The sequence below is a fragment of the Lactuca sativa genome, chromosome 9 (assembly GCF_002870075.4).
Source record: "Lactuca sativa cultivar Salinas chromosome 9, Lsat_Salinas_v11, whole genome shotgun sequence".
Classification (NCBI taxonomy): Eukaryota; Viridiplantae; Streptophyta; class Magnoliopsida; order Asterales; family Asteraceae; genus Lactuca; species Lactuca sativa.
In genome coordinates this window covers 17,338,711-17,365,794 of record NC_056631.2, presented here as the reverse complement: position 1 = coordinate 17,365,794, position 27,084 = coordinate 17,338,711, and the positions used below count along the sequence as shown (strand labels likewise).

The 27,084-nt window shown below is 35.4% G+C and overlaps 1 protein-coding gene and 1 pseudogene across 1 annotated transcript; both read left to right on the top strand.

Moving 5' to 3' along the window:
* The first annotated feature begins 656 nt into the window (after positions 1-656).
* On the top strand, positions 657-6,201 carry LOC111903926 (glutamate receptor 1.2-like; annotated as a pseudogene).
* A 1,852-nt stretch (positions 6,202-8,053) lies between these two features.
* On the top strand, positions 8,054-12,118 carry LOC111903951 (glutamate receptor 1.2). Its single transcript, XM_023899727.3, has 5 exons — positions 8,054-9,342; positions 9,430-10,709; positions 10,804-11,107; positions 11,204-11,574; positions 11,719-12,118. Exons 1-5 carry the CDS (start codon positions 9,081-9,083, stop codon positions 12,028-12,030), a joined length of 2,529 nt encoding a protein of 842 aa, XP_023755495.1. The 5' UTR covers positions 8,054-9,080; the 3' UTR covers positions 12,031-12,118.
* Positions 12,119-27,084: the final 14,966 nt, after the last annotated feature.

Below are 27,084 nucleotides of genomic sequence, written 5' to 3'. Positions count from 1 at the left end.
GGTGTTATGGCATATCTCGTTGTAACGAAGGCACGTTGCAATGGGAAGTTTAATTGGTTGTTGCATTTATCAACCAATCAAATCATTTTCTTTCTTTCTCTCACTACCTCTTAACATGTTATAACATGGGGAACACCATTTTCCCCTTGGTGTTATGGTTGAGGTGACATATGAATTTGGTGTTATAATGTGACCCATATCCAATACTTTAAGGGTGTGTTTGGCAGCCTTTGTACCCTGCATAATGCTAAGTATTCGTAGCATGCCTTTGAAAAAAAAGTTAGTCAATCAAAAAACAAAGTCACACACCTTCTCCTCTCTATCTCTCTCCTTTCTCCTCACGATACAGATGCCCTTAGTATATGCTAAGGGGTGGTGTAAAGTGTGCCAAGCAAGCTTTGTGTTTTCATTGGTGAGGGCTTGACAAGATCAACTCCCTCAAGTCTAATCGGTGTTTGTAAAACTTTTTGAGTTGTTGATGTGGTAACGACATGGCAGCGAAAAAAAACTATGTGATTGTGGTTCTCTTACGGTGTTTAAATGGAACTAAGATATTATTATATTCATCAATCAATCAAAATTTTCCTTCTTATTTGATATATATATATATATATATATATATATATATATATATATATATATATATATATATGAATAATTTCAATCTATCCTACCTAATTTGTTGTTTTAAACTCACATTATGTTTCCAAAAAAATAAACAAAAATAAAATAAAAATAAAAAAATAAAATAAAATAAAATCTCTGACAAGAAAACATTCATAAAAATAAAAATATTACAATTCGACAAAACTCAACTATGATATATATACGGGTCTGTACTACATACGAGCTTATAACCTGTGAAAACCACCCGTGAGAACCACGGTTATAAAACTAATTAAACTTTCATATTAAAAAATTAAAATTATTAATCAATTATTTTAAATAAATTATTACTTAAGAGATATTTTTTAGTTATATAAAATTATAATCGTTGATTTAAATAAATACGTGAAGTTATATCACCTTATAATCTGTATTAATTTAATTTTATTTTTTAATCTAATGTTATTAATTTAATGTAATTAAAGTGAAAAAAAAATTAAATTTAAAATTTAATGTAATTAGGGTGGAAAATTAATTAAACTTTCATATTAAAAAAATCAAAATTATTAATCAATTATTTTAAATAAATTATTACTTAACAGATATTTTTTTAGTTATATAAAATTATAATCGTTGATTTAAATAAATACGTGAAGTTATATCACCTTATAATCTGTATTAATTTATTTTTAGTTTTTAATCTAATGCTATTATTAATGTAAGTAAAGTGAAAAATTATAAAATTTAATGTAATTAGGGTGGAAAATTAATTAAACTTTCATATTAAAAAACTCAAAATTCTTAATCAATTTTTTTAAATAAATTATTACTTAAGAGATATTTTTTTAGTTATATAAAATTATAATCGTTGATTTAAAGAAATACGTGAAGTTATATCACCTTATAATTTGTATTAATTTTATTTTATTTTTTAATCTAATGTTATTAATTTAATGTAACTAAAATGAGAAATTTTAAAATTTAATGTAATTAGGGTGGAAATTTTAAATTTTGAAATTTGAAATGGATAATTAATATATTGACAAGTGGCATAATAAGAGACATATAATATTAATGAGGAGTTCTGACATGATGACACTTGTGAATAGGAGAATAAACCTATTTATTTATTAAAACATGGAGATGGAGATTCTTAAGAAGGAGATGCGATTGTCCACCTCGCAATGACCATGTGACAAGAGCGTTATTAACGGAGCTTCATGTTGTTCAGTTGTATGAATTATCTTGCCTGTTTACAAACGCACAACAAATGCTAGAAGAAATGCCTATGCAGTTGCGATATATCTTATTTTCATTTGGACGCATTGATGTTGCCTAAACGGTGTCTAATACTAATTATTCATAAAATAAAAAACATAATTATTCTTTTAATTCAACGGTTTAGACCAACAAACAGTGAACAAGTTTTTTTGAGGTAGTCAATGCCAAAAATTTCATGGCGGCCAAACAAAAAGTTAAATATCATTGTCATGAGATCATATATACATTTGACATTAATAACTACTCCAAGGTCCAATATGGCACATGTCCTCGTTTTGAATGACCCCGATTTCTTTATTCACCTTGTATAAGTGTCACTGTGTAATACTGATGATCAACCAATAGCTGCAGGAAACTTAAACCTTCTGTTGTCAATGACGAATTGTAGGTTATTTCCATTTCTGATATTGATGTTGCTTAGCTTTCAAACCCTTTTAACAGCACATGAAGATCCAACTTACAAGGACATACAGGTGGGAGTGATTCTTGACATGGAATCAGGGGTAGGGAAGGTCATTTATCATTGCATTACCATGGCCATCTCTGACTTTTACAAAGCCAATCCTCACTACAAAACAAGGATAGTTTTTATAACCAGGGATACGAAAGGAGAACCGTTATATGCCTTATCCACAGGTACTCTCTTTCTTTCATTTTCTCTTTCAAATACTTATACTTGGTAAAATTTTATTTTTGAATACTAATATAGGTTTATGGACATTCAGCTCTCAATCTTTTGGAGAACACCCAGGTGCAAGCGATAATAGGTCCAGAATCAACGGTTGAAGAAAGATTCTTGGAGGTCTTGGAAGACAAGGCTAACATACCGATTCTTTCCTTCTCAACAACTCCCCTTCGAATACGAATCCTAATCTTCTTCGAATCACACAGGATGAAACCACACAGTTCAAAGGCATTGCTGCCATGGTAGAATCCTTTAAAGCCAAGAATATGATAGTTATATGTGAGGACACTACAAACGGGAGAGAAATGGCTACTTATATGGTTAATACGTTTCAAGGAAAAAACATATATGTTATGTATACTAGCTTCATTACAGCCTCTTCCAACAATGAACAAATGTGGGAAGAGCTTCGTAAGCTTCAAACTATGCAAGCCATGGTGTTTGTGGTGCATGTGTCACCTTCTCTAGCGACCAATGTTTTCTCTATGGCAAAAGAGTTAGGCATGATGGGCGAAGGATACATGTGGATCGTGACAAGTAAGACTACAAACTACTTGGATTCCATGGATTCTGAAGCAATCGAATCGATGCAGGGGGCTGTAGGTTTCAGATCATATTTTCCTGCATCAAGGGAGCTTCAGGAATTTGTTTCGAAATGGAAAAAGGAACATTATGCTTTGAACCCTTTTATGGAGTTTAAGGAGGTAGATCCTAATGGGATATGGCTTATGATTCAGTCTACGCGCTAGCCATGGCTATTGAGAGGAAACAAACTAGAGAATATGCTTCGAAAGACTTGGGTAGCAATATTGACACATCACTACTTTTAGACGAGATGTTAAGAGTCAGGTTCCATGGTTTAGGTGGTGAATTCAAGCTTATGAATGGGAGGATCATCACCAAAGTCATGGAAGTGGTGAATGTGGTTGGTAAGGGTGATAGGAGGGTTGGGTTCTGGATGATGGCTACTGGTGGTGGGTTTGTGAAAGAAATAAAGAAACCAAATTCCCCTTCGAATCAAGGCCTTGAAATTATCATCTGGCCAGGTGGGACTACAAGCATTAATCCAAAGCGTAGGAAGCTACAAACAAATGGTAATAAGAAGCTGAGAATTCTGTTTCCAGGTTCCAGCAGATTCCAGAATTTAGCACAAATAAGTGTTGATCCAAGAACAAATCTATCGGTTTTGAGCGGCTTCTGTGGGGATGTCTTCAATGCTGCGTTTAACTCCTTAGGCTATATAGAGTTGGCATTGAGGTTGTTCCATTCTCTTATAAGGATATGACTTACAATACAAAATCTTTAATAAGGTATGTGCCTTTTCAAGCAAAAGTACTATGGGATTATTTGTAGAATGGCATGAATGTAGGCATGATCTAGCTACAGCAGCTATATGGTTTTTGGCTAATGTGATATGTCGGATTTTATCAGGAATATGATGCTGCTATCGGTGATTTTACAATCTCGGCAAATAGATCTCTCTATGTCGACTTCACATTGCCCTTCACTGATCTGGGAACAGGCACAGTTGCCCGAAACGCCAAGAATAGCATGTGGATCTTTTTGAATCCTCTTAGTGCAAATCTTTGGATCACAGGTTCTTGTTTCTTTCTCTTTTTGGGGTTTGTCATTTGGTTTATTGAACATCGTAGCAACGATGAATTTCAAGGTTCACCGAGACAACAACTCTTTACAACCCTTTGGTTTGCCTTTTCGACCCTCGTTTATGCTTAAGCTCTCTAATCTCAATTAATTTACTAAAAGTTTTCATCAGTAACATCGATCTTCACACCCACAAAATGTGAACCTTAAATCTTTTTGGACAATGAGTTGGTGATTGGAAACTGCAGGGGAAAAGCTGCAAAGTAATCTATCAAGATTCGTGGTCATTGTTTGGGTTTTTGTGGTGCTTGTGCTCACGTCAAGTTACACTGCAACTTTGAGTTCAGTGTTAACAGTACAACAAATTGGAAGGAATGATATCTCTACCGGATTCTCCCAGGGTCTTTCGCCCCTGGGAGGAGTTGCCTTTAATAAACTAAAACCTGTCGACCCTAATTTGGCCAAACTATATACAACTGCAGACTACGCTAAAGCAATAAACAGTGGAGGTGTTGATGCACTCGTTGCTGAGATTCTGTATATCAGATCAAACCTTGCATTGTATTACGCTTCTCACTTCTCCTTGATCGCAACAGCATCCACCACCAATGGTTTTGGCTTTGTGAGTGTTCTTTGTTAGAGTATCTATACTAATAAAAGAGTAGCTCTTTTGTCATGTGTCACCATATTAGACATTTTAATTAATATGTTGCCACTTGTCAATTTATTAGTTTTCCATTTTAAATTTATTAGACCTCCTCATTAATGTGATTCTATTTTAAATTTTAAATTTTAAATTTTAAATTATTGTTTTCATTAATTCACAAATAAAAAATATATAATATATATTAAAAATTAATTTTATATATTTATTTGAATCAATGATTATAATTTCACATAACTAATAAAAAATATCTCTTAAATTAATAATTTATTTAAAATAACTTATTAATAATTTTGAGTTTTTACTATAAAAGTTTGATTAATTTTATAACCGTGGTTTCCACGGGTTATAAACTAGTTAGTTTATATGCATGTATGTTTACGTCTCATGAACACTTTGTTAGACGCTGTAACAGCCTAGCTATATATATACTATATAGTCTTTTTTTTCCTAGCTAGACTTCTCTTTGTATCATAATATTTTCAAAATACAGAGAGAGAAAAAAAGTTATACATATTAATGTATATGGATTGTTACAGTCTCTAACAAAGTGCTCCGGCTATGTACAATCTAAATGTTGCCAACATGGCATATATACATAGAGAAAGATGCTTTAATATTTAGGCGTCTTCCATAACTCTACCTCGAACCTGTTTCCATGTCTAATGTAGTTACGGTTGTAGGCGTTCCAGAAAGGTTCACCCTTGGCCAGAGAGATGTCAACTCAGATAGCAAAGATGCGGGAAGACGGGACATTGAAAGCATTAGAGGATAAATGGTTAAAACTTCAATCTGCATTGATGTCAAAGGATTTTTCTTCCCCTTCACCAAAATTTTTGAATCTTTATGGGCTTCGAGGTCTCTTTCTCATCAGTGGTGTGCTGATGGCGTCTGCCCTTATGGTATCCATGATTCATCTAGTTCGTGAAAAAATGAAGAGACGGATATGGAGATACATCTTACGAAGATCTGCCAACGAGCTAGGAATCAACTGTTTGACTTTTATTACACGGAGTATTATCATATACAAAACATTATACTTAATATATTGTTTCAACATTATAAAAACCAAAATGTGTCAAATATGTATAATTTTTTGTTGTCCCAACAATAAAATTCTTACTCTGATGCTCATAGAACTGGCTACAATTAGGGGTGTTCGAAAATATCCGCAGCCAAACATCTGATCCGAAAATTCCCGAAATTTCGGATACTCGAAATTCGGATATCCGGTTTTTCGGATTCGTATAGGGATAGTAAAATGTGAAACTTTTGGATATTTCGAACATCCAAAATCCAATATATGTAGTATGAAAAATTATTAAAAATAGTTTTTAATGTATTTGGTTTTTCATTTGAAATTCAAAAGTACAATTGTTAACAATTTACTTGGTATGTAAAATGGGGATGATCTAACTGTTATAAGTTGGATGTTCCATTTTTGTATCTTCCTTTAATCTCTTTTAGTGATCGGCATAACTAACATCTTAAGTGAAATTACTATTTAATATTTATTATGTTGAAAGGAATTGAAATATTGATTTATTATTTTAACGGAAAAATAATAATGTCCTTAATCATTCTTTCAACTTGTCAATTTATTATGCATTTTGTTAAAAGAGATACTAGCTTAACTGAATCGTTGTTTCGGCAGTGATTTTTTTTTGTTGATTTTAGTAATTTGAGTTTGGTTTCTCAAGATCTTCATGTGACATGAATTTCAATGAAGTCTTAGTATATTTGACAAACTCATGGAAACGTTCTTGTTCTTGGATGGTTTATTTTGTTTATTTAAAACTAATGAAATTCAAATATTCGATTTAATATCCAAATCCATACCCGAAATTTCAGAGACAGATTCGAATATAAGAAATCAACTATCTGAATTTTCGGTTTTCTGGTTTTGAATACCCATAGTTATAACTCTAGATATAGATGGTGCCTATGAGTGTGTTGGGCTTTGGGTCTTTACCAAAAAATGGCAACTCAAACACAAAGATAAATATGTAGGATATAAGAAAAACATATGGGGAAAATAAGATATGGAAGTGTAAGCAAGTAGGCAACAACATAATACCACCTATATGGCAAGTTGCTGCAACTTAGCATCACAATATTAACGGGTAACCTAGCATGACAACTAGACAACAACAACAAATACGTCAACACTACATCAACAACATAATATGAGTATATGACCATAGTAACATATAGCATAGTATACGAGAAATAACATCAAGTACATATAGTAACAATCGGTATCTATAATAGCAAGATGAACCGAGCGACTTATGAGGGTATGGTATTGGTTCGGTTCCGGTTTTTGGGTATAGAATCGAACAAAACCGAAAATTATATATAAAAAAAAAAAAAAAAATCAATCACAACAACCATTGTTTAGAACTATGTAACTCAACCAATTCATACCCAATTAAGGTGGTTCTTGAGCCTAAAATGTATCCAAGGCAGAGAACTAAATGCTAAAAAAATCATTTTATTAGAAGCTTGTATAAAAAGTTGTGATTGTTCCGAGTCGACAAGATTTTGCATAAACTAAAAACAACCCAACGACACTAACATTCTATGCGTAGGATTGTGTAACTGTAACACCCCAAATTTTTCAAAACTTTTTTAAAATGCTCTGCTAAAAATAAAAAAAATAAAAAAAAAAAAACACATTTTGGGTTTTAACCCACATTTAACAAAAACTGGTCCCACAAAAAAAACATTTACAACTAAAATATTTTGTGGTATCATTAAGCATCATACAACCATAGAAAGAAAATATGAAATATATCGATACCATTATTATGGAACAAAGAAAACTAATGAAACTTTAATTTAAAAAAAATTGAAATTAGAAAGAAGTCAATTAATGAAATTGATATGCATTTATAAAATAAAAAAAAACACACAAAATGTCATGTGGAAAAAAATTAATTGAAAATAACCATAAAATGACATATGGCCAAATCAATTAGAATGTAACATGTGACAAAAAGTTTTTTATTTATTATAAAGGATTTATGCACAAAAAATGTTTTTATATTAAAATAAAGTAATTTAGTTAAATCAAAATAATAGAGTAATAAAAGTGTTACTGCTCCCTTCCAAATACTAAAATTAAGTGTTAAATGGTTAAAAATAATAAAATTAAGTGTTAAATGGTTAAAAATAAGATGTTACTCCAAAATTTAAAGTTGCAAGGTATTATGTGTTATCCCTATAGCCGCCTAGATATGGTTTCTATTTGGTAAAAGGTTCCGAGTAGATATTTTGATTTAATTATATGTTTGATCACATACTTGATGATCTCTTTGGTGTTTGACCATATGCTCATCGTTGATTAAATATAATTATATTGAAGCAGTTTCAAGTAGTTGACATTTTAATTTTTGAATCCTTCTTGATGAGAAATTAAATATTTGATTAGCAATCGATTAACCATCTTCATTTAATAAAAAGTTACACCTTTACAATTATTATTTTAAATTTAGAAGATACAAAATTTTTCGAATCCATGAGTGATCAGATTTGTTATTACGATCCTAAGAAATAAAAACCGCAGAACGTGATTTACGGAGCTTATGGTAAAGGATCGTTGCAAACCCATCGGTTGAGTTCTGGCATGGCTACATGGTTATCTAACGACAACTTAATCTTTTTTTTTGGCCACTCTTGCCCGGCATGAATGTCCTTCAGTTGTATGGTGTATGTTGCTTAAAGCTTAAAGACGCACATCAAGTGCTCGACGAAATGCCTGAAGAGCTTATGTCTCTTCTAAGTTGCTATTTATCTTATTTTCATGATGGACACGTGGATGTTGCCAAAAATGTGTCTACATCTACTACTGTGATTGCTGGGGCCTATCAAGAAAATTTCTCCAGACATTGAAACTGTTTAGGAAGGTGAAATTGATACATTACATTAATTATTTGTAAAATAAAATTAAAAATTAAAAAAAAAAAAAAAAGTTTCAATTCAATGGTCCAGATCAAAGATTGCTGACCAGGTTCTATTTTTGTAGTCAATGTCAATAAAATCAGGGAGGCCGAAAAAAGGAAAATCAAATGTCAATCTGATGAGATCATATGTATCTTTGACATCATTAATTAATTACTCCTTTCTCTTTCGAGCTCTTGTTTTAACAGAACTCCATTTTCTTTCTTCACCTTGTCACGGTTTTAGTGTGTCATACGGATGAAACAACAGCTGTAGCAAATTTGAAACTTTCTGTTCTCAATGGCGAATATCAGGGTACTTTCATTTTTGCTACTGATATTACTTAGCTTTCAAAGCCTTTTAACAGCACATGAAGATCCAACTTATAAGGAAGTACAAGTGGGAGTGATTCTTGACATGGAATCAGGGGTAGGGAAGGTCATTTATCGTTGCATTACCACAGCTATTTCTGACTTTTACTCAGCCAATCCTCACTACACAACAAGGATAGTTTTTACAACCAGGGATACCAAAGGAGAACCTCTGAGTGCCTTGTCCTCTGGTACTTTTTTTATTCCTATTTTTACTTCTTTCTCTTTGGTAAACTTTATTCTGAACTAACACTAATATATTGTTAATTGACATTCAGCTCTGGATCTTCTGGAGAACACTGAAGTGAAAGCAATAATAGGTCCAGAATCAACAGCCGAATCAAGATTGTTGAAGGTTTTGGAAGACAAGGCTAACATACCGATTCTTTCCTTCTCAACAACTCCCTTTTTGAATAGGAATCCTAATCTTCTTGGAATCCCACAAGATGAAACTACTCAGTTCCAAGGCATTGCTGGTATGGTAGACTTGTTTAAAGCAACGAATGTGATTGTTATCTGTGAGGACACTGCAAATGGGAGAGAAATGGCCAATTATATGGTTAGTGCGTTTCAAGAGAAACACATACGCATTACATATATTACCCTAATTTCAACTTTTTCCAGCAATGAACAAGTCAAGGTAGAGCTTCGCAAGCTTCAAACTATGCAATCCATGGTGTTTGTCATGCATACACCACCTTCTCTAGCGACTGATGTTTTCTCCATGGCAAAAGAGTTGGGCATGATGGATGAAGGATACGTGTGGATCATAACAAGTAAGACTACAAACTACTTGGATTCCATGGATGCTGAAGCAATCAAAACAATGCAGGGGGCTGTGGGTTTCAAATCGTATGTTCCAGCATCAGGGGAGCTTCACAGCTTTGTTTCAAAATGGAGAAAGGAACATTATGCGTTGGACCCTTTTATGGAGTTTAAGGAGGTAGATTTTAATGGTATATGGGCATATGATGCAGTCTACGCACTTGCCATGGCTGTTGAGAGCGTACAAACTAGAGAATTAGCTTCGAAAGAGTTGGGTACCAATATTGGCACATCACTACTTTTAGATAAGATGTTAAGAGTCAAGTTCCATGGTTTAGGTGGTGAATTCAAGCTTATGAATGGAAGATCCATCACCAAAGTCATGGAAGTGGTGAATGTGATCGGTAAGGGTGATAGGAGGGTTGGGTTCTGGATGATGTCTACGAATGGTGAGTTTGTGAAAGGGATTGGAATCCCGGATTCCATTTCCAACCGTGGATTGCAAAGTATCATCTGGCCAGGTGGGACTACCACCTTTCCAAAGCGTAGGATTCTACAAACAAATGGCAATAAGAAGCTGAGAATTCTGTTTCCAAATTTCGGTAGATTCCCAAACTTAGTACAAGTGACTGTAGATCCCAAAACAAATGTATCGGGTGTGAGTGGCTTCTGTGGGGATGTTTTCAGTGCTGCGTTTAAAGCCTTAGACTATGGAGTAGGGATTGAGGTTGTTCCATTTAAATATGAGGTTGGAATTACTTACAACGATCTAATTCAAAAAATCTATCGTAAGGTATGTTTTTTTTTCACGCAAAACTTCATGAATTTATCTTGGTAAAGCATGCTGTTACATAGTTTTTGGCTAATATGATATTGGATTGCATCAGGAATATGATGCTGCTATCGGGGATTTTACAATCACAACAAACAGATCTCTCTATGTCGACTTCACAATTCCCTTCACTGATCTTGGAGTTGGTATAGCAGCCCGAAACACCAAGAACAGCATGTGGATCTTCTTAGATCCTTTTAGTGCGGGTCTTTGGATCACAAGTGCTTGTTTCTTTCTCTTTTTGGGGTTTGTCATTTGGTTTATCGAACATCCTACAAACAAAGAATTTCAAGGTTCAATGATACAACAGATAGGAACCACCCTCTGGTTTGCCTTTTCAACCCTTGTTTATGCTCACCGTAAGCACTCTTACTCTAATTTTGATTCACTTAAATATTTGATCTTGTTGAGCATTAAATCGATACCTTAGACATGTTGGTGACTGGAAACTGCAGGGGAGAAACTGCAAAGTAATCTATCAAGATTCGTGGTTATTGTTTGGGTTTTTGCAGTGCTTGTTCTCACATCAAGTTACACTGCAACATTGAGCTCTGTTTTAACAGTACAACAGATTGGAATGAATGAGATCTCTACGGGATTCCAGAATCTTTCTCCAGTAGGAGGATATGTATTTAACAAACTGAAACCTGTTGATGTCAATTTGGAGAAACTATATACACCTGAGGATTACTCTAAAGCATTAAGAAATGGAAGAGTTGATGCAATCGTCTCTGAGATTCTTTACATCAAATCATTCCTTGCAATGTATCCAGCTACCGATGTCTCCTTGATTGCAACAGCATCCACCACCAATGGTTTTGGTTTTGTGAGTATTCTATGTTAGACCATTATTCTATACATAATTATATATGTTATGTTGACAACATTAATTTTAGCCTCTCTGAGCAGCTTGTTAGAGGTTGTATTAGAGAATCCAATTTACTTCTCTCATTTAACTCTATGTTTGCAGGCGTTCCAAAAGGGTTCGCCCTTGGCGAGAGAGGTGTCGACTGAGATAGCGAAGATGCGGGAAGACGGGACATTGAAAGCATTAGAGGATAAATGGTTGAAACGTGAATCTGCAATGATGTCAAAGGATTTTTCTTCCCCTTCACCAAAAATCTTGAATCTTTACCGGCTTCGAGGTCTCTTTGTTATCAGTGGTGTGTCGATGGCATTAGTCCTTTTTGTGTCCATGATTCATCTTCTTCACAAAAAATGGCATGCCAAAAATATAACAAAGACACTAAGGTCTGTCTTACGAAATACATGCACAAGATAGTGATGTGGAATTAACATATTTTTAAAGTTAAATTCTAACCATTATACTCCACGTCTTATTTCTATATAAAAATCATAATATGTGGTCACATGTGTTGTAACATACCAAGAATCATGATAAAAAATTTCATTTTTGTAAAACATTTCTATAAACCAAAATATAATCAACCATTGTTTTCAAGACAAATCCATAAAATCAGAGTATCAAAAATCTCTCAAGACATATATTAGCAGGAGGGTATGTACGATCATGCATTCGCCTTATCCCAATTATCTGATGTATCTGAAACCATGAAACCTACAAATGTAAACCAAAGCTTAATGAGTTTCCCCAAAATACCCCACACACAATACATATACAATGCATGCACAACAGGCCTACAGCACGCTAGACCACCACCTGAGCCTTCAGCAACAAGTTGGACCGCTTGTGAGCCTACAACATACGTTGGACCACTCCCTTGGGCCTACAGTGTCAATTGGGCCGCCCGGGTATCTTGGCCTTCAGCACAAAGCAGGATCGTCTCAACCCAACCATATTACGTCGACATATGCAAACAATAATCAATAGCCAACAAGTTCAGGTAATCATACAAATCCACCAAACATATCACTATATCATAACAACATCCTATATACACAAGGATAGATAATCATAATCTAATGGGCCGACATTAATGCCTTCGACCCACGAGTATAGTGAGAAAAACTCACCTTGAAGTCTATAAGATAGTTGAACTGATCACTAATCCAAATATCGACTCTACAAGTCACCTATATAATAAACAGGGACCAAGTCTCAAACTACGGCTCAAAAGACTCTATTTGACCTAAAGTCAAACTTGATCAAAGTCAACGGTCAAAAGTCAACTTCCAGCTAGTCTATGCCCAGCGTAGCAGCTCTACGCCATGCATAGAGCCTAAGGTGGCAAAATGGGGGAAATTGATGCTACGCCCCGCGTAAGGGGATTTACGCCCTGCATAAACCCTTGATATCCTAACTTAATCATTAAGCCCTTAATACAGATCAATAACTCTTCCAACTTCTAAATCTTTATCTTACAAACGTTTTAATGCATAAAGTCTATGACTTTATCCATTTGCATGCATACCAAGGGCACAAAATCATAACATATGTCCAAAAATTCATCCAATGCTCCAGAACTCATGCATGGATGGATGAGAGTGACCAAACTCTCATTTTTATGACTTAATAACCCTAAAGAAATGTCTGGATATGACATTCCAATGGCCCGGAGTAACTCTTACACATATTCACCATGGTTATGAGGACAAAAGCATAAAATCGTAAGGCATAACTAGATCTAACATAAAAACACATCAATGTAGGAGCTTTATACCTTCTAAAGATAGTTAAGTGGATGAAACCTCTATATCTATACTGATTTGACCTCCCAAGTGGTTCCATAATCTTTTTCTTCCTTCAAAAGTGAACACAAAACACACCAACAGCTCAGATCTCACAAATATAGATTAGGCTTTCTAAGGAGACTGTTTAGGAGGATAAAGGTTGAGGATGGAAGGTCCTCAAGGGATTTAGAACCTGTAAATATGGCTCAAACCCCCAAGATTAGGGTTTTGGTTGAAGCTACGCTATGCGTAGCTTGACCTACGCCCTGCGTAGATAATTTAATCCCCGCTTCAAGATTCCCTCCTACGCGCTGCATAGGAGATTACCCTAAGCCCTGCATACGACCAAACTCCCTAAAGAATTAAACTTTTAAAATAAGGAAAGAAATTTACCTGCAAGGACCGGATGTTACATGTGTACATCTTTTTCTACCGACATGTAAAACAGTAAAAGTCATGTTCCCGATATAAAACAAGTATCCTGATGTAATCTTGAGTCACCTACATCTCCTAGCTAATCATTGTCTATATATCCTATTAGATTAAAATCATTTGTTTTGAATAAGAATAACCCAAGGCTATATGAAATGTGTGTAGCTTTTCCAAATGTGTGTTAACTGGCTCTTTCATGAATCCCCTTACTACTCTAACGCTATATAAAATATCCATCCTTGTGCATGTGAGATAGAGAAGACTTCCAACTAAACTCGTGTATGTGGTTGCATCTACTCGTTCTCCCTCGTAAAACGTATAAAGTTTCCTAATAGCTTCCATAGATGTTGATACCAAATTGCAATCCATCATTTTGTTCATCTTCAAGTTTCTTTTCGTATATGCTTCTTATGACATTAGAATACTTGTATTTTCTTCTTTAAACTCAAGACCAGGGAAATACTTCATTAAGCCCAACTTTGTTATCTCGAATTTTCAAGTCATGTCATCTTTAAATTTTTCTGTCATCTTATTATGAGGTGATTAACATAAAGAACAACAAAGATCAAATGAATCACATGTAGTACATGCTTGTACTAACAATCGACTAAACCCATTCTCCTTAAAGTCTGTATCGAATCGAATATTCCATGGAGGGGATGTTTGCTTTAACCCATATCGAGCATTTCTCAACTTTAGAAACTTACTCTCACACCTTACTTTTATGTACCCATGCACGTGTTCCACATATATCTCCTCTTATAACACAATGTTCAAAAAATTTCACTTGACATCCATTTTAACTTTTTTGTCATTTGAATTGAGCTTCTCTATAAATTAGTAGTCGAATTGTTTCTATTCTCGCAACTCGCAATTGAGGCAAAAACTTCATCATAGTCGATCGTTGCATTGTCTATAGCCCTTTACGAACATTCTTTCCTTGTATCTTCATATCTCATACTATTTAGTCACTTTATTTATATCGAACTTAATAAATGAATACTCTTACCTTTACTTACTTTTTGTTATTTTTTATCAGCTCTTATTAAACATACTACTTTTATTTTTTAAAGTCAAACATGTTTTTCTTAATACAAAGAGTAACTATTGTAAATTTACAATAAATAATATATATCTCTTCTTACAACACATTGTTCAAGAAAGCATATTTGACATCCATTTGAATTGAGCTTCTTTAAAAATTAGTAGTCGAATCGTTTCCATTTGTCAGAACTAGAGTAAAAGTTTCATCGTAGTCGACCGTACATTTTATCTATGGATCATTACAGTAGTTCTTTCCATATATCTTTATATCTCATACTATTTAGTCACTTTACTCATTATTCAGTCATTTTATTTATATCGAACTTAATAGATAAAGACCGTAACTTTTACTTACTTTTTGTTTTTTTATCGGCTCTTATCATAAAAGACTACTTTTATTTTTTAAAGTCATATGTTTTTTTTCAATACAAAGAGCGTTATATTGTAAATTTATAATAAATAATATATATCAAATGTTCAATTTAAAATATCGTAGTATTTTTATCATATAAAGAAAAGGTAAATTGCCATTTCGTTTTATTTAGATTGTTCTTTCAATTAAAAATAAACATTATATATAGATCCGATAAAAAATAAATTTTAGGTAGGAAGGTAAAAAAAAATTATGCATATCTTTTTGCCGAACCAAAAAAATAAATCATTACATGAATCAAGACAAACATGATGCACAAATAAATAAATATATATATATATATATATATATATATATATATATATATATATATATATATATATATATAGGACAAATTACACGAATGGTCCCTATGGTTTGGTGTTTGTTACGCGCCTAGTCCCTAACTCCATTTTTTAACCCTGCCAATCCTTAATAGTTTGGTTTAGTGCACGCCTGGTCCCTCATCTAACCTTCCGTTTGATTTTGGAGTTAAAACCCCCACGTGCCTTGCACGTTGAGGGGTATTTCCGTCATTTTACTTATTCTTCATACCGCCAGTTTAAGAAATCGATGCGTTCAATTAAACGATCATACTCTACATTACACAATCATATACCCAAAAAAACACATAGCTATGTTCAAAATCCTTACGTGAAAACCCTAGTAGCGACGACTGCAAGAACGAAGAATCGCAATGGTTTCTTGGCGCATTCGTGGTGAAATGGCTGAAATTGACGTTGATCAAAGTTATGGTATGTTTGATTGACTTTCGTTTGAATGATATTGACTGTTAAAGGTTTAATTTTGTTAGCTAAAAATGATTCTCTCCTCTACAGCTGGACATCCGACAATGTTTTCAATAAGAATGCACCATGGAGGTGAGTTTACAAGCTTTCCTAGAAGGAAGTATATTCGTGGGAAGCAAACATTTGTTGATTTACTGGACATTGATACCTTTTCCGTTCATGACATTGATGAGATGATGGAAGACCTAGGGTATGCTTCAATAGGTAAACCACTTTACTATCACTTTCAAAGGCCTTTAGGCGATTTAGATTTTGGGTTATTCGCTTTAGCTAGTGATGAAGATGTTCGTTATTTGGGGAGTTTTGAGGCTAAGCATAAGTTAATTGAGGTATATATAGAGCATGAAAAAACTACTCTGCACACCTATTTAATGTCCCCAACCCACAATAAAGTTCGTATAACGGAGATTACTGAACCTCCATCTTGTTCAAAGAGACTGTTCCTGGAGTAGCATAGCACACCTGCTGTTGACTTGGAGGATGACATGGATCACATGGAGAAAGAATCGGGTAATGATCCTACACCCACAGGTCATCTGGAGAAGGATTTGGGTAATGATGCTACTCTCACTGATCATATGGAGAATGATTTGGGTAATGATGCTACTCTCACTGATCATATGGAGAATGACTTGGTTAATGATGCTAATGACTTTGGTAAGTTTGGTGAGTTAGAGAGTGACAATGATGAAAGTGATGATAGTGATTTTTTTGTGGACATTGAAAATATATTAGATGATATTAATGTGGATATGCAAGATTTTGAAATGAATATCGACAAAGATGTGGAATGGGTTGGAGGGTCGTCTAACACTGTGGTTGATGAAGGCACACAGGATGAAGCGTTAGAGGTGATTAACACTGACTTTTTAGCATCTGATTCATCATCAGATGAGGGGATTAATGGTCAAAGAAAGAAATCAATAAGAGCAATTCAAAGGGCACATGAGAATGATGAAGCACTTGTTAGTGAACCCTTCTATATTTTTCAAAAATTTGGTTCAGCAAAGGAGTTTAAGGATAAGGTAAAACTCCATGCCATAGAGACCAAAAGGGAGCTGGCCCTTAAAAAAATGACAAGAATAGAGTGAGATGGGTTTGTAAGGGAACAATACCAAAGCTTGGGCCTAATGTAGAAGTCAACGATGAAGAAGAAATATGTCCTTGGGTCTTATTAGCTAGTAAATGGAAAAAAGATGTCAACTGGACAGTTAAAACGTACAGCAAAGTCCATAAATGTCTTCAAACTAGAACAGTAAAAGCATGTACGTATAAATTCCTCTCTTTTAACATTGTTGAACGGGTTGAAAGTAACCCTACTATTCCAATTAGGGCTTTGCAAGAACAGCTACAACGGAGGTTTAAGGTAGATCTTTCTAGGATGAAAACATTTAGGGCAAAATCTGAGGCTCTAAACCTTGTGTAAGGAGATTTCGTTACTCAATATAGTTTACTCAGAGATTACATTGTTGAGTTGCAAACTCGTAACCCAGATACGACTGTTAGGGTTGATGTTGAAAGCGAAGGAAATCCACACAGTGAAACGAGGACATTCAGGCACATTTACATATGCTTGGGAGCTTTAAAGAAAGGCTTCGCAGCTGGAAAGAGGGATTTTCTTGGCTTTGATGGTGCTTTCATGAAGGGTCCATTTCCAGGACAAATTCTTTCAGCCGTGGTAAGTTTTAGTTATGGTTCTTTTACTTATTGTTATACATAAAAATAAGTAAAAATCTATTCATGATTGTTATTTATCATAAAATGCAGGGACTAGATGGTAATAATGGCACATATCCATTGGCATATGCGGTGGTTGAAACAGAGAACATCAGTTCATGGACTTGGTTTTTGAGTTGTCTTGGGGAGGATCTTGGCTTGAATACTAATTCTAATTTCACTTTTATAACAGACAGACAAAAGGTACTAAAATCATAGATTTTTTTACTTTATTTCTAAATTGTTTACTAACAAAATCTATGTATGATTGTTAGGGTATTCTAAATGCAATTGCAACCTTGTTTCCTTGTGCTGAAAATCGTTACTGTGTTCGTCACATTCGGGATAACATGAGGAAGCAATGGAGGGGTAAACCTTTCGAAGACCTCTTATGGACATGTGCAACTGCAACACATGTACAACAGTTTAACAAAGGCATCGAAGAGCTAAAGAAATTAAACAAGGATTGTTATGAGTGGCTTAAGAAGATACCACCTCAGCACTGGTCTAGGTCCCATTTCACTGGTATAACATTTCACTCTAATAACATTCTTTATGTTTTCCTGGTTTGTGTAGTTTTTTAGAATTGACTTTAATTGATGTGATTGGACAGGGAGAGCACATTCTGATGTGATTCTTAATAACTTGTGTGAAACATTCAATGGAAAACTGAATGAGGGTCGTGATAAACCAATTATTACTTGCCTAGAGTTCATTAGGGAATATCTAATGAAGAAGATTGTGAATGTAGAAAAGGCAATTGGGAAATGTACTGGTCCTTTGACACCTACAGCTATGCAGACTTTGGAAAATATAAAAAAAAGGCAGAAGATTATAGATCTGTATTTTGTGGAAATGGTAAGTATCAGGTAAGTGGCCCTTGGATGGACCAATGCACGGTGGATGTGGTTCAACAAACATGCTCCTGCAGGAAATGGGAACTCACTGGGATGCCATGCAAACATGTTGTTGCTACTATATGGGAGATGAGGAAGAATAGTAAGGATGTTGGAATACCAGAAACTTGGGTGCATGAGGTATATTGGCTAAAAACTTGGAAACAAATGTACTCATTCAAAATTGAACCCATTAATGGGAGAAGCATGTGGGAAAAGTCTGTGTGTCCAACAACTTTGGTTCCTCCTAAACATCGTGTCATAATTGGTAGACCAAAGAAGAAACGCAGAAAATCAGCTTATGAAATTGATGACATGGTGAAGGGTAATAGTGCATCAAGAATCCTTCAGTCGGTTACTTGTTCAAAGTGCAACAACATTGGTCATAATGCAAGGAGTTGTAAGGGACAAAAAGCTAGTGCTCCTAGTGGTTTTGGTGGTCCTGGTGGTTCTGGTAAGGGAAAAGGAAAAGCTGGTTGAGGGAAAGAGACTTGATCTATTAGTGAAAGTTTATTTTGTTGGTTAATCAGTTCTTTTGGTTAAACTGTGTCTTTTTGGTAAAACTGTGTCCTTATGGTTAATACTTTTGGGTAAATTATGTTTCTTTTGGTTAACCATTTTGTTGATGTATGAAACTATTAACCATTTTGTTGATGTATGAAACTATGTTATGGAAAGTATGGAAACTAAATTACCCTTTATTAAATCCCACTTGTGTTATTGGTTGTTTATGTCGATTGTTAGCATATATTATTGGTTGTTTTTGTCAATTGTTAGTGTTTACTTTTCCAAATAAGTTCCATAAACACTTGATGAAAATACATGGCTCATAGAAGTCAAAATAAGCTCCAAAAACACTTAATCAAACACTTAACCAAAATATTATCAAATTCACAAACACTTAATCAAAATACATTCCAGAAACACTTCAAATTCACATACAACAACCAACTAGATGGATCATAGAAGTCAAAATAAGTTCAAAAAAGACAAACATCATACATAGCATACTAGTTGGATCTTCTTAAGCACTACAACTTGAAAATAATGATTCCTATGAACACCCAACTTAAAATAATGATTATCTTCAGCAGTCGATTCTCAGCTTCAACTTTGTTCTTAGCCTTCAACGCCCTGGAATTATCCTAGTACATCGTCCACATCCTTCCTCATCAACCCATCCAATAAACTTACATTTAGGTCCCTGTCAAGTTCAAATCCAACAGATTTGCGGTCATTGTCACACAAAAGCTTGAGTTAGAATCAAAACGACCTTACCTTCTTTGTGCAGCCATAAAACTTTCTTCCGGGGTTGTCGTCGGTCCATGATGTTAGTATAACACTTGGTTGCCCGCAATTACATTTCATCATTGTTGATTTTTTGGCCATTAAAGAAACGAGAGATGAAATGAGAGAACAAACGTAGAGGAAGAAAAGGGGGATGCACTGATCTAGGGTTTTTAAAGGATGAATAAGTAAAATGACGGAAATACCCCTCAACGTGCAAGGCACGTGGGGGTTTTAACTCCAAAATCAAACGGAAGGTTAGATGAGGGACCAGGCGTGCACTAAACCAAACTATTAAGGATTGACAGGGTTAAAAAATGGAGTTAGGGACTAGGCGCGTAACAAACACCAAACCATAGGGACCTTTCGTGTAATTTGTCCATATATATATATATATATATATATATATATATATATATATATATATATATATATATATATGGGATGGTTCAAATGAAGACAGTAAATAAAGTGAGGACGTGAAGACACTACTTTTATGTTATTATTCTGCTAAGAATTTTACATATATGTTCTATTGTTATAATTCTAATGTGAATATTTGGCGTATGATTATTCATATATTTATTTGTAGTAAGTTATAATGTTAATATTAAAATATGATTATTCATATATTCATTACCGAATAAAGACATAAGACAGTATATATATATATATATATATATATATATATATATATATATATATATATATATGTGGAAGAGTTATATGGAGAACGAATATAATAAAAAACAAAACCCTAAAAATATGTAAAAAAATATTTTAAAAAATCTAATCTTTTTTTGACTTTACAAACCTAAAAGTCGCAAGTTATATATAAATTCTTGGAAAGAATTTCAAAAAAATTAATTTTTTAGTGAAGTTGTATAAAAGATTCGATTTTTAGGTTTGTAAAGTCAAAAAAAAAAGATTAGATGTCTAATAATATTTTTTATGTATTTTTTGGGTTTTAGGTTATTTTTATTATAACCGTTTTGCACTGATATATATATATATATATATATATATATATATATATATATATATATATATATATATATATATATATATATATATATATATATATATATATATACTGTAACACCCGTGTTCTAGATCGGTTTAGCTTCTATATATCAGGGGTTAAAGATGGAGTTTTGGGAAAACCTTGTGCCATGACGTGGCATTAGAATAATGGAATGCGTGTTTTATTAATGGCAATGGTGTGGCATCTGTTCTGGACCAAACTCATGATCTTTTAAGGTTTCCTTCGTATTTAAACCCCATTAGCTTGAATCTAGGTTTCCTTATCAGCCTCCATCACCCTCAAACCCCCCCCCCCCCCCCAAAAAAAAGACCTAATCCTAAACCCTCTTGGTGATTCTTGGCTTATTTTGGTGCTTTTGATAGCTAGAAAAAGAAAAAGGTGTCTAGTGTGTTGATTCAGTGAGCAAGCATCATCATCGACCTCTTAAGCAGTCTTTATGATCTTGTAAGTGATCAAGTTTCCATCTTTTTGTGTTTACTCTCTAGATCTAGGTTTTATGTATTATTTGGTCCATTTCATATAGTTGGTATGGTTTGAAGAGATAACGGTTGCAACTTTATGGCTTCTCTAAGTCCCAAGAGTCTTATATATATCATAGATCTAGCAAGTGGTGATGATTTAGGAACCTGACATGAAATCTAAGTCATATTACAACTTTTGACCTAGATTTGGGAAAGGACATGCATGGGATATGCATGTTCGTAAAGTTTACATTTTTAGGGTTCATTAGGATCCCTAAAGTGTTTATGGAAGTTTTGGGTTGAAGATTTCATGGATTAAGTGCTTAATGGTCTAGTCTCATGCTTTAAGTTGCCTTTTTGGACTTTGGAATTTAGATTTAGACATATATGGATGTCTTAAGGGATAAAGTTGGAAACTTTATCCATTAAGACCCTAGAAAGGACCAGATCTAATCTTTGGAGCTCTCGAAATCGGAAGAAAGTGGATTAAGCTTGTTTGAGCTGTTCAGACCAGTCCCCACGATGTGGCCTTAGCCTGTCATGACGTGGCGACAAGGGAATCATCGACTGTCTTGGCATTTAGTGCCCACGACGTGAAGGCTGCTAATTGGCAATTTTTGATCTTTCTTTGACCCTTGACTTTTTAGGTATGGTTAACTTTTGTTCAATTGTTGGATCTAGTGTATAGACTAAGGTTGGACCTTGCATGTTTTGATAGGAGTATTGTAGCATCTGTTGAAGGGTTTTGAGTGGCAGTTTAGCTGATTCGTGAGTCAGGTGAATCTTCTCACTACACTATGTAGGATGCTAGTTGTCTTTGTGACTCTTGCATTTTGTGTTGGGTTGGGTATGTGGGTATGCATGTAGGGTTGGGCCCATTGGTATGTTGGGTTGGGCCAGTTTGTATGTTAGGTTGGGCCCATTGGTATGGTGGGTTGGGTCTGTTATTATGGTTTGGGCCCAATGCGAGGGTTGGGCCCATTGATATGTATGGTGTGTGGTATTTTGGGGAACTCACTAAAGGCTTATTGCATATGATTTGTAGCTTAACATTTTTAGGTAATTCCATTTCCAAAGAGAAGGGTCTGGATTGACCGCACAACATCCCCCAGAGTTTATTCTGCATTGGTTATTTGTGATTTTTACTTTGATGTTTAAATGATATATTTCACTTTGATTGGTTTTGGACTAAATTGTTTGTATGAGTTTAATGTTTTAAAAATAAAAATTTTAGTATGAATTTTTGGGACGTTATATATATATATTATTTATACAATATATATTATTTATTATCTAATATATCTTATAAAACTATATTATTCGAATAGTGTGGTTCAAGGCAAATAATTGTCAATAATATAATAAATTTGGTTTTTATTAAAAAAATCAATAAATATACATAAAACATTTCAATTATTTGCTACAACAACAACAACAACAACAATAATAATTGTAATAGTAAAATTAACAACAACAACAACAACAAAAGTTAATACTTCATAACAACCTAGGCTACAAAAAATAAATAAATAATGACATGGACCTTCAAGTACATATTCTAGATAAATTGCAAAATATATTCTTGTGGTTGTCAAAAAAAGTTATGGTTTTGGTTCAAAAAAGTTTGGTAATGCATCATGATCCAATTTTGGATACCTTGTATGGTTTTGGTCTTTGTGGTTGACTTTTTTGTGGTTTTGGTCCATACCCTACATAAAATGACAAATATACCCTTAAATATTTCTTTCTCTAATTTCCTTTAATTACTAGGAAAAAATCTCACCTACACCACCCGTCCCTCTCGTCCATTGATATACCTTTGTCTATTGTAAACATACTCAAAGTGCACTCCAAGAGCCAAAGGTTTCAATGTCTATCACCCTTACTTTAACCATCGGCGCCTGTTGCATCATTCGTCACCGATGTCCAACACTATCACACCTCGCCCTTCATTCAAAACTTTGACTATTCCCTCTATTTCGTGGACATTCAATTTCTCTTGTTGGTTCCTCAGTGCTCAACAAAGTCCCCAAAAATGTGACAACCCAAAACTTCTATCTTGTACACTTAGTCAAATTCAATCAATGTTAAACTTGTTTTGTTGACTTATTGTGTTGTTTAAGGGTTCATTTAAGTGTTCTAAGCTTGAGTATGACCAAGGTTGAGTTTAGGAATGAGTCAGCAAGTCGTATAGTGTCAAAACCAGGCCATACACACCCTTAAAGGGAGTGTACGACCATACACATGGGTGTGCGACTGCACACTCACCTCTTGGCCGCACACTCTCTCTTTTAGGCACCAACTTACCCCTATATAAAGGGTAGCCCCCTTTCCTTTCATTCCTTTAACACCTTTGTAGCACCTGGTTCTTGGTACGTGTTCTTTTTATTAAATCTTTAAATATTTTGCATTTGGTCTTGGACTCGGCGAGTTGATGGACCAACTCGCCGAGTAGAAGCGAGATGAGGCGCGGAGTTTAAGTTGTGGACTCGGCGAGTATACCCTGTTTGGGCAAAAACCCTAATCCGAGGGTTTGCACCCTATTTAAACACCTTAACTCGGCCTCCTTAGTCCCATTTGCTCCCAGAAGACTCCCATAGCAAACCCTAGCCGTTTTTGAAGCAGTCTAAGGCATTTGGAGTGATTTTGGTGCTTTTGTGATCCAGGAAGGAAAAGCTTGAAGGATCAAGAAGAGGCTAGAAGGATTCGGTTTTGAGCATCATTTGCAGACTTTAGAAGGTATAAAGTCTATACCTTGCTTGCTCTTTTGATAGATCCCATTTTGTGGAGTTTTAGGGCTTTTCTAAGCCATTTTGGTCACCAACCATGATTGCAAGCATGGTTTGAGGTTGATGTTTCGGATCTAGGTCCTTAGAGGGGTTACAAGGCAGAAAGGAGTGGCTTTTGCACTCAAGGAAGGCCCCATGCATTGTGAGAGCTTGTTTTAGGACCTTTTGAGCTTAAAGTCCCATGCAAGCACGTAAAGGTTGTAACTTTACGTGCTAGATCGATTGTAGAAGCATAGATCTACATTTGATCAAGGGTTGTACATCATAAATCGAAGATTCAGTGAGTGGCTGTGACCAACTCGGCGAGTCCGTTCTTGGACTCGGCGAGTCCAAGGTTCTATCCCATATCAGTTGAGGGTTATAAGGACCCAGTTGAGTGTGGGGAAGTTTTAAGGGGGTCCCAAGGGGTGACCCACCATTCTGGACTAAGCCATTGTTCTGGAAATTCATGGGACTCGGCGAGTGCATGAACAGACTCGGCGAGTCCAAGGCAATCTTCTTAAGGATGAAGATGAACTCGACGAGTTGTTCATACAACTCGGCGATTCAAGGACAGGACCTGTGTATCAGTTTATGATGAACTCGACGAGTTGTTCATACAACTCGGCGAATCGGATGAGAATTCAGTCGATGTTCATTTAGAAGGAAAACTCGTCGAGTCATAGCTTAACTCGACGAGTAGAGACGGGTATGAGGTCTAATGGAAGGATAGGGACTCGGCGAGTTGGCGAGCCAACTCGGGAGTCAGGTCAACTAGAAGTTGACTTTGACTTTGACTTGGTCAGGGGTAAAATTGTCATTTTACCCTAAGAGTAGATGTCAGTTTCTAACTAAGTGTTTTGTGGGAATTCTAGCCGGAGGATTTCCGGAGCAGTAGCGGTAGCAGTCAAAGGATTCCCGCACAGTTCAGCAGCTGCTACGAGGTGAGTTACCTTCCAGTAGCAGTGGGTCTACGACCATAATGTCGGCCCACCAGTAGGGATTGTATGCTAGATGTTTGTCTTTGTGATATTCATCTGTGTTGTTACTACCTGATATGTTATATGCTAGCGTGATATGGTATGTGATAGTGATAGAGTTCGGTTGTTAGGACCGAAGGGTAGGTTAGGCACCCCAGATATGCCTAACAGTATGTTATGACATGTTTAGCTGCTAGCATGATATGTTACATGAGATAGAGGTAGTAGGAGGGGGAAGAGTCCTCGAGATTCGGTTGTTAGGGCCGAAGGGTAGGTCGGACACCCCAGATATGTCTGAAAATAGATTATGTTATGATATATGTGATAGTAGTAGTAGGGGTGAAATAGTCCCCGAGGTTCGGTTGTTAGGACCGAAGGGTAGTCAGCACCCCAGAATGGCTCGACATGGGTAGGTCAGTGCCCCAGAATGGCTTGACACGGGTAAGACGACACCCCAGAATGGCTGCATGGGTAGGTCGGCACCCCAGAATGGCCGTACGAGTAGGTCGGGCACCCGAAAAATGCCTGGCAGTATGTATGTGATGTGATTGTATGGTATGTGGTACGATGGGGGAACTCACTAAGCTTCGTGCTTATAGTTTTCAGTTTTGGTTTCAGGTACCTCTTCAGCGAAGGGGAAGGAGCTGGCGCGGTAGCGGCACATCATACACACACACATTGGTTTTCCGCATTATGAGATGTTCTGGGATTGTACTCTGACATTATTATTATTTTCATGTTTTGGGTTTTCAGACACGAGATATATTTTGTGAAATGATATTGATCAGATGATGTTTTACTACAAATGTTTTACAAACCACTTAATTTAAATGAAATTTTTTGGGCGTGAAAATTGGGTCGTTACAACCTTGGCAACACACAACACCATTTCTCTCAAGCTTCTTCAACCACAAACCCTCCAAAACTTCAAGAACGTGAGTAATTCAGCCTCTAACTTGATATCCATGAAAGACCACTCTATCTAAGCCTTAAGTGTGTAATATTCGTCATGTTCTTCGTGTTTGGAAGTGAGTGCGGCCGCACACCCCCTTTAAGGTGGTCACACACTCTTAAAATACCCTCCAAAGTGAGAGTTTGACTTCCATACTCAAGATAGACATGACCCTAGCCTTGTTGCACCTTGGAATTGACATTTTGGACATCATCATGTGGGGTGTACGACCGCACACACCTGTGTACGGCCGCACACACCCTTGTGCAGTAGCACACTCCTTGTGTGCGACCACACACTCATCCTAGGGCCGCAAACCCACTTCTAGGACCCTTAACTTGCACTACAATTGAGTATAGACCTAGAACACTTCATGAATACAAGTATGGACCTTGAGAACACTTCAAAGGCACCTTCTTTCATGAGTGTATGGCCGCACACCCATGGCCGCACACACACTCAAGGTGGCCATACACTCCCCTCATGCAATGTGACATCCCCATTTTCACGGCCAGAAAAGACCGATGTTGTTTATGCTTTATAAAAATCAGAGTACTTCATTTTATAAAAATGTTGCGGAATTTGTTCCCAGAAAAACATGGTAAATACGTTATTAAAACATTTTCGAAGAAACATATTTATTTCATTTTAAAACGTTTGGGATGTCATCGTTAATACAGAAACATAAGCATAAACAGAACTTACAATTATTTACACTAGTGATCTACATCTCTTTAAATCTCTCAGTGTAATGTCACTTCATATCAACACCTGTGATATAAATAAACTGAGTGGGTCAGGTTGGGAAACCTGGTGAGTACATAGGGTTTTCAACCCACAATAATATAATTATTATGTTTAAACAATCAAATAATCAACCCA

Bases quoted from the DNA above. Each gene is read 5' to 3' on its own strand.
- LOC111903951 (XM_023899727.3), top strand. From the start codon at position 9,081: ATGGCGAATATCAGGGTACTTTCATTTTTGCTACTGATATTACTTAGC. The intron at 9,343-9,429 runs GTACTTTTTTTA...ATTGACATTCAG, and splicing joins TCTGAGTGCCTTGTCCTCTG to CTCTGGATCTTCTGGAGAAC. The intron at 11,575-11,718 runs GTGAGTATTCTA...CTATGTTTGCAG, and splicing joins CCACCAATGGTTTTGGTTTT to GCGTTCCAAAAGGGTTCGCC.